General features: G+C 37.8%; 1 protein-coding gene across 2 annotated transcripts in view; it reads left to right on the plus strand.

Annotated features, from left to right (window-relative positions):
* Positions 1 to 8657, plus strand: part of Ttll7 (tubulin tyrosine ligase like 7) — a 125115-nt gene that overhangs the window by 65892 nt on the left and 50566 nt on the right. For both annotated transcript variants that reach the window (XR_002822816.1, XM_004639300.3), the window contains exons 13-15: positions 97 to 232; positions 3006 to 3092; positions 7307 to 7505. Coding sequence is in view for 1 of the 2 variants with exons in the window: in XM_004639300.3 (XP_004639357.1) it covers positions 97 to 232; positions 3006 to 3092; positions 7307 to 7505 (422 nt within the window). In the remaining variant the exon portion in view is untranslated. The remainder of the gene's footprint in view (positions 1 to 96; positions 233 to 3005; positions 3093 to 7306; positions 7506 to 8657) is intronic.

Here is an 8657-nt window from a genome sequence, read left to right on the forward strand (position 1 = left end):
AGGGGGTGGAAGAGGGTCTCACCCACGCTGCGCCTGGGCTTGGTTTGCTCTTCTCTTCACTTTTTAACAAATTTGGTCTATCTGATTTTATTGTAGACGAATTTATCCTCCTGAAGATAAAACACTACTTGAAAAGTATGAGAACTTGCTGGCTGTTGCCTTTCAGACATTCCTTTCAGGCAGAGCGGCTTCATTCCAGCGAGAGCTGAACAATCCTTTGAAAAGAATGAAGGTGAGAGAATGAATACTTATGAACAGAAAAATGAATGAACCCAGACACTATGCCTTTGATAGCAGTCATCCTTACACCTACATACACATGTTTTGATGCACTTCAGCTTTTTTCATTTTAATATTTAGTAACATTTCATAGCAAATCAAATGACTTCATCAGTAGGATCTGTAACAGAACAAATGTAGGAGTAGAGACTTTTGGTGTCATATCATATGATTATATTACAATAACATGTTTTATGACATAGATTTATATATGTAACTGGGTGAAGAAAGTCATTGAGTTAACATAATAGCTCTTGATACCTTCCCTTTTCGGAATATTACTAACATTATGAAGTGTTTTTCTTGATACTACATAGACCTGGCATATGAGAATAATTAAGACACAGACACATAAATTCTCTGTCTCTCTCTCTTTCTCTCTTCTTCTCCCTGCCCTCTTTCTCTGCTTCTCTCTCTCTCTCCCCCAATCCCTCTAATTTATCCTAATGAAAGGTCTATCAGTTAATCTTTTCCAACAAAACATACTGCTTTCTTTATTTGTCCACTGTTCTGTAGTCATGGCTAGGAATGTGGCTCTTGCTGATCTTGCCTACCGTGAAGAAAGTAACTTAATTTATTGGAAAGCAGAATTTCTTTCACTCATCTGGGGACTAGAATCCCATGTTTGGTTTGCCAGAAGAGACAGCCTGAACACCTGGTGGTACCTCATGGTTTCAAAAGGGAGCAGTTCAGGAGGATTCTCTTCATGCAAGCAGAATTTCTGGGTCTACTATAGATTTGCTTTTTACCCCTGTGTGTGCACACTTGACCAAGGACCCTAGACCAGAAAGTGCCCACTCATCCCTGTCCACTTAGGAAGAACTTACCCTTCTCTGGTGTTTAATTCTTTTATACTACTTTTAAATAGTGTTCTGAATTTTTTAAAATGTGGTTGTTCAGTTTATCTGACTTTTTATAGCTCTTAGAATGAAAGTACAATATTGTGTGTTGTGATCCTTCTTATAAAGAGCAGCAGAACTTTGAGATTATTTTTAGCTGTCTCTTGTTACTATCCATAGAATTCATTGTAGGATTAGTCTTTAATCAAATCCATAACAGGTCTTCTGATATTTTATTTTTATTTTTTGTTTTTTTGTTAGAACAGGGGATTGAATTCAGACCCTTGTGCTTGCCAGGGAAGGGCTTATTCTACTGAGTCTTCTCCCCGACCTTCTTCTGATGTTTTAGTAGCTAAGTTCCCTTAGATTAGGATAAAGAATAACTTATTCCATAAACTATAATTTATAGTGAGATTTCTGATTTTTTTCTGAAAATTTTATAGAGGGAAAATTTTAAGTATAAATCATAAGTATATAGTTTTGATATTTTTATAGGTTGAATGAAGAGCTCAGTGACGCAACCGATTATACCTTTTTCTGTATAATTGTTACTCTGGTTTCTTCAATATCTACTGTGGTTTATGCTTTTATAATTTTTTGGTTGACTTCAAAATGACTCTAGAAGAATATAAGACAATGTACACAGGGCATTTACACTATTATATCCATAGAAAGGAAGCCTTTCATAAAGCTGTAAAAATATCTTGCAGTAGTTAAATTTTCTAAAGTATTTCATTAAATGGGATTTATTAATCAAATAATACAACTATTTTGCTTCTTTTTGTTTTGGGTACCAAGGATCAAACTCAGGACTTTGCACTTGCCAGCCAGGCACTTATGCCTCTGAGCTATCTCCCTGGCCCTAGTTTGCTTCTAAGTGAGCCCTTTTTTTTTTTTTTTTTAAATCTTCCAAACTGTCATGTTGAAACCACATAAAACTATAGAACACACAGTTATGCTTCTTAATGTTAATCTTATTTCTCACGTGAACAGGCAAGCAGTTGTGTGCTGTTCTTGGATGTGAAACCAGCTAGAAAGTATGGTCTACTGTGGCATATTTTACATTAAAGAGCACTGATGTGTGTAGTAGACTGCCAACTGGCGGGCCACTCCTTACACCTAGCTGAGGTCACATAGCCTGTGCTGGGAGTGGCGGGCCCACCTGAGGATCTTTGATAGCAGCATAAGAGGCAGAACTGGAGCAGCTCTTGAGAGGCTGTGAGGGAAGCTGTTTGGAGAAGCTGTGGGAGCTGTTGGAAGCTGCTGGTTCTCCTGGCTGTTCTGCTGGCTGACCTTGTCATGCTGGCCAAGTGAGCTCCTTTGTCAAGTGTGTCTAACCAAGGCTCAGCGGTAGGCACCCTGGTACTCCATTGAGTGAAGAGGAACTGTCTTGGGCTGAGTCTGAAATCTTTTAATAGAGTTAACATATTTAATAAAACTTCACTTATTTATATTTTTATTATGATACAGTTGTTTCTCACCTATAGTCTATATATTTCAGATAGGCAATCTTCAGTTTTCTATCTGGGATTTTAATATTTTATGATCAGTATAGGAAGGTTGGTGAAATGGTAGTCTAGAGAATTAGAGTGAACTTCCAAACTTTTAGTGTGCAATGTGTAATTTATTGAAGTACTATATTCTGAAATTTTAATAGTATGCTGTGATAATGTATGACAGATTCAGCTATGCATTATTTATATTGACAGATTTTAGTGAATGTTTCTTCAACACAGCTTGCCATGGAACTTTATTTTGCTTTTGATCTGAACAGTCTTTACTGAATAATTTCAGGAGTACTTGTGCATTATTTTATAGAGATGAATGAACTTAGAAAAATTCTAGAGTCTGCTAGTGATTGTAATTTTATAAATATACTTTTTGCAGGAGGAAGATATTTTGGATCTTCTGGAACAATGCGAAATTGATGATGAAAAGTTGATGGGAAAAACTACCAGGCACCGAGGACCTAAGGTGCTTAATCTGTACCTTTTTTAGTATCTAAGTATGTGCTACTGGGTACGGTTGATTTTCTCCTTGATAGCACTCAGCTAGTGGTGCTTTCAGGAAACTGTAGGGACTGTGTGACTAGTGCAGGAGGAACTGGAAAGGTAGTGTTGTTGTTATACCCAACAGAGGTTTTGTTCTGTTTCTTTTCATTTTTTTGGTTCTCTCTCTAGAGTTGTAGAAACCTGTATGAGGTACAGGGACCTATAACTCTGGTGATACTCCTGTTCCAAACTCATTAAATTTTCCTTATAACCAATTAGACATAATCATCAAAGATACATGTAATGCTAGGTATAAGGCAAGTCTTATTGGTAGGGAGCCCCATCTTTGGCTAACCTGGTAACACTGACAGCATGGTAGTAAAAATAGGTACCTTTCCCAGGATTAAATAAAAAGCTGCCATGTAGGTGAAAAATAACAAGGGTCCATTTTCCTTGCATCTCTTCTGTGGTAATGACATCCATATATTCTTCCAATATATGTCAAAGTCCTTGCTAATACCAGAGGAAACAGTTGAATTTGAAGAATCTTAGGAACTTGTTTTCAGTTTGTTCCTTTTACTTTACATTTTGGCATTACCAAGCTACCTCTGGGTCCTGCCCGTCATGCTGTATTGTATCCTCATGCTTTTCTGTGCCTCTAAATGTATTTGCACTAAAACAAGTCACTTATCTGTTGCTGGATGGGGTAGAGACCCCTTACTAATCTCGCTTTATTGCTGCTGCCTTTGTGAATCCTTCCCTTGCTCTTCCAGTTAGACTTTGAGTCCCTTCTGCTGTGCTGTAAGTAGCACTTTTGTAGAGCACCTGTGCTCTAGTTGTTCTCGTATGTCCTTCAGTATGAGATGAGAAGCTTCTGAAGGTGGGATGTGGATCTTTATCTCTGCATCTCCAGTTCCTAGCATGGTGTCTGGCACATCATAAGCTCCAAAAATCCATTAGAAAAATTTGTTGAATGTGTCCATGAGGACTTCACTGGCTAGTGGAGGAATAGATTGGTTTCCTTCAAACCAAGAAATCACATGACAAATTCTATAATTTAAAAAAGTGTAAAGTGCTACAGCAACATGGAGAACAAATCAATAGAACGTGGCTGACTTCGCAGAGATATTGCCCTTTGACTTGGATATTGAAAAATGCATTGTCCTCCACAGCTAAAAGAAGTAGAAGGATATTCAGGATAGAATGAACACATTTTAAAGAAAGGTATGGAAGCATTATGCTGCATAGGGTGTTGCAGAAATGTGAAAAGTTTGGTGACACAAATGGAAGTTTTGGAGGGTGAGATGAGACTGGTGGTCACACTTAAGTATGTATCTGTGGAGACTTGGGTATCACGCACTGTTCTGAATTATGCATTCTGTTTTGAGGCACCATAGAATCTGTAGTTGATAATTTCTTTGGAAGAAACATATTTAGAGTATTTATAAAAGTGAATACCTTCAGTGTCATGGCATCACTTGGAAAATATTCAGGAGTTTGCAAGCTTTGGATGTCATTTCTTGCAGTTAGGCTCACCAGACCTAAGGTCATCGCAGGGCATGGTGTTCATGACGGAGAGGCAAAGGCGAAAGTCCTAAGCCGCTCACGTATTCTTTTGCTTTACTCATGTAGGACTTGTCATTAGAACAAAAGCATAATATTCAGTGGACAAAATCCACATTTCATTTTTTTTTTTACTCATTGTAAGAAAGTATTGGGAGTTAGGAATGTTTATGTTGAAGTGAAGTCACTTCAAATCACACATGAATTGGACAGTGCCGGTAAACATTAAAGTCAGCAGTATTTCCAAGTGGCTGGAAACTACATTAATGAAATCAATTTTTTTTATAGCTTTTAACTTTATGTTTATGAAGGGTCAAAAATCAGCCAGTTGTTGAGATACCTTCCTTTTAGGAGGGATGCCAAATCTTGACATGCAGTTTCTTTATCAGTAGAAGAACAATTGGAGAGAATGAGAATTACATATAATGTGTATTTGTCCTAGGAGAAATAATAACTCTTCAGTTATCTAAGACTCTAAGAAATGTGTAGCTACATAGATAGTAAATGCTATATAAACTATTAGCAATATTCTTTTTCTTAGGCAGCATAGTTCCTGGATCCTTTTTTTTATTATTCTGTATATAATCTTGTGTATTTTAAATTATACTATTTCATGATAAAGTTGGACATAAAGTAAACTGTACCATTTGTGTCCTAACTCCAAGCCAGGTTCCCTATTCCATTTGATAGTCCATGCACTATTTAGAGTGTGTGCTGCTGGACCTTCTGATACTGCTCGAGCAGTATATTGGTCAGAAGGTTCCAAATACTTAAGACAGAAAGGTTCAGTTACCTGTTCCCCTGTGATTCTTTATCGGGTCAAATAGCTCATTATGTATTCAAGCGCCTTAAGAACTCTTAAAGCTGTTTGCCACATGAAGGAAAGCCCTGCTAGGAGCCCGATGGTGCGCTGCTTCTTGCAGTTATGCTAAACTGCTGTGGAAACATGCTCCCTCTAGAGTTCCTATTCCCCAAGCCTGTCAGAATGTTTGATGATTGTGTTACTGGTAAATGTTTTTATGCATATCTTTTTGAATATTGTTAGTGCTCAGTAAATACTAGACCATCAAAAGGCGAACATATGTTTAAACACAAGTTGGTACCTTGGTGTATTCAATTCCTTCCCTGCTCTGGTTATATTTCATCCTTTGCAAAGCCTGCATCTTTAAGATGATCATGTTTTGGCTTACTGTGTATTCCAGGCACTTCACGAAAAGCTTCTTCTTCCTGTGTCTTTCATCTTACGCTGTTACACTGGAGAGTATACCGCCTTTCAGGGGGATCCCTTGGTACACGAGGATTTCATTATGGTGTATGCTAACATCAAAACATTTTTGTTTGATTTAACAGAGAACAAGCTGCTAGTATACAACTGTAGAAACCTCTCCCGGCAGGAATAGGAGGCATATGGTGTGTGAAACAAGTAGTTTCTTAAAATGCCTGTGTTACAAAACTGCCTTTATCCTGGTTATGCACTTCTTTCTGAAGAGAGATTGCCCCACATCGTGTCTATTTCTTCAGCCGGCATCTTTACAAACTTTAGATTAAGATGATTAGAAGCAAGTGAATGGAGACAGTGAAACACAACAGCATGATTTTTAAAACTTTTACATATTTACTCTTCTACATGGTGCCTATCCTCTAAAAAATTTATATTGCACTGATTGATTTTCCCATTTTTCTTTGCCAAAATATTGCCAAAGAAAAGCAGTGTTACTTGTTACTCCATTATGGCCAGAATCAGTGTATCAAAGTTAGGAAGCTTCTGTGAAGAGATGTGAGTTGTTTGTGACCAGTTTGGAAAGTGGATAATCAATTTTTGTAACTGTTCACTGCAAGGACAAGGAGTAGCTTAGTGGTAGACTACTAAGCCAAGTCCCGTTTTTAACTCCCATAAGCAAACATTCATACCAAACTAGACATGGCAGGAGTACCTTAGCTTTTGTTACACATTATGTGAAAGTGTGAGCTATGAGTCTGTTCTAATTGTGAACTTCTTGTGGCTTCTTGGGCTGCTGTTTTCTTGTTCTCTTTGTTTTTCATCATCCTCTTATCACCTCCCATTTATTGAATGACTCAAAGTTAGTAGAGCAGGAGTCAGGGGTATAGTTCAGTGGCATAAGCACCTGCCTGGCAAGCACAAGGTCCTGAGTTCAATCCCTGGTACAAACAAGCAAACAAATAAATAATCAGCAAGGATAATGGAACGCAGAGTATGTCTCTGAGTCTTATAAGTAACTTATCGGTAAACGGGAAAGCTGATTATAGCTTTAATACTCCTTTTCAAATGTTTCCCTTCCTTTTGTTATCATTCATGGATACAGTGATACCTCAGTTTATGAATTAGGGGAAAATAATCGTGTTTGTCACCCAGTGCAGAGTTTGCAAATGGAAGCAAATTTTGCAGAATGGTTTTGTGAACTGAGTTGTTTACAAATAGACATGTTTGTGAACTGAGGCATTGCTGTACTCTGGTTCTTCTTACTAAAGTGAAAGGCATAAATAGCACATTGGGATATTTTCAGCCTTCAGTGAAAAGCAGCAAGCATAAGGGCAAATTAAAAATTGTAACTGATCATGTTAATAAATGTTCTTAAAAATTGTAATATTATAATACAGTCTCCTCTGTTTTAGCCTCTGTGTTCTATGCCAGAGAGCAGCGAGATAATGAAAAGACAGAAGTACTACAGCAGTGACAGCAGTTATGATAGCAGCAGCAGCTCTTCTGAATCTGAGGAAGATGAGAAAGAAGAATATCAAAATAAGAAAAGAGAAAAGCATGTTACATATAACTTTAAACACTCTAGCCACTGCAAATTAATTCAACAATCTAGTAAGTTGGCTTCTTCTACCTTGGTTGATATATGAAGAATTATGGAATTTAAGCTGTGTGACTCAATAAAAGCTCTTTCAGTAAAATTAACCTTTGTTTTGTGTGAGGAGACCTGCATCGAACCCTACTCTTCCCTGACTAGGCCTGGTCACATCCGCCAGTATCTGTCATGTTCTGGAAAAAAAAAAAAAAAGGTTGAATTAAAGATACGTCCTTCTGTAAACTGTATTTCATAGCTTTTATACTTCTAGATTCTTGCGTGAGTATTATAAGTGTGCCATAGGGCTGATTGTCTCTGGCACTCCAGTTCCATCCGTCACCCGCTTTGGCTCTACTGTCTGCTCTAAGAATGTGTGTCTCTCCCTGGGCATTTGACTCGCGTGTACCTGTGAGCAGCACAGCTGGGACACAGGCTTTTGTTCCCTCCCCTTTCCATCTGAGTGAGGCCTTGTGGTGTGCAGCACATACTAAGAGCAGCCAGCCCACTTCTCCATCTCCTCCTCTCCCTTTCTTCATTTCTTTTTACATCCTCTTTCTTGTCTTCCTTCTGTATTTCATTTCTTCTTCAAACTCAATGTAAATTATTGTGCCTGTGATTTTTCTTTCACTGTCAAATGTCCAAATGTAGTATTGTTGTTTTTTAAGGCCCACTTTATTTTCTTATTAGTAGATTTTCTGACCAATAAGACCCACTTGGAAAAAGCTTTCTGATACTGCATCAACTTAGCACTGTTATTAACTCTGGTCTCTGATATCTCTTATTTATTGTTCTATTAAAGGGACCAGTTTGGTAATATAGTGACATCTGGGTTTTTTTTGTACCTGGAGTTGAACTCAGGACCCTGTGCTTGCCAGCCATGTGCTGCGCTGCTGAGCTATACCCTCAACCCAGTCAATAATAAACACAACAGTTAGCCTTTGCTGAGCTTCACAAAAGGCTTATTTTGTAAGCTCCCCAATAACATGTGTATGTTAAAACTGGTCTTCCATGCCTATGGCAGAATACATGAGGAATACAGAACTAATCAGTTAAGATTGTAGGGGGATGAATTTTCCTTTGCTCCTGAATTATCCCATAAAGATACATGCTGCTACTATTCCTCTTTTTGAGAGTTTGTGTGTTGGAGGGGAAATAATTTACATTTATTTATT

Source organism: Octodon degus, unplaced genomic scaffold (assembly GCF_000260255.1).
Source record: "Octodon degus isolate 3935 unplaced genomic scaffold, OctDeg1.0 scaffold00109, whole genome shotgun sequence".
Taxonomy (NCBI): domain Eukaryota; kingdom Metazoa; phylum Chordata; class Mammalia; order Rodentia; family Octodontidae; genus Octodon; species Octodon degus.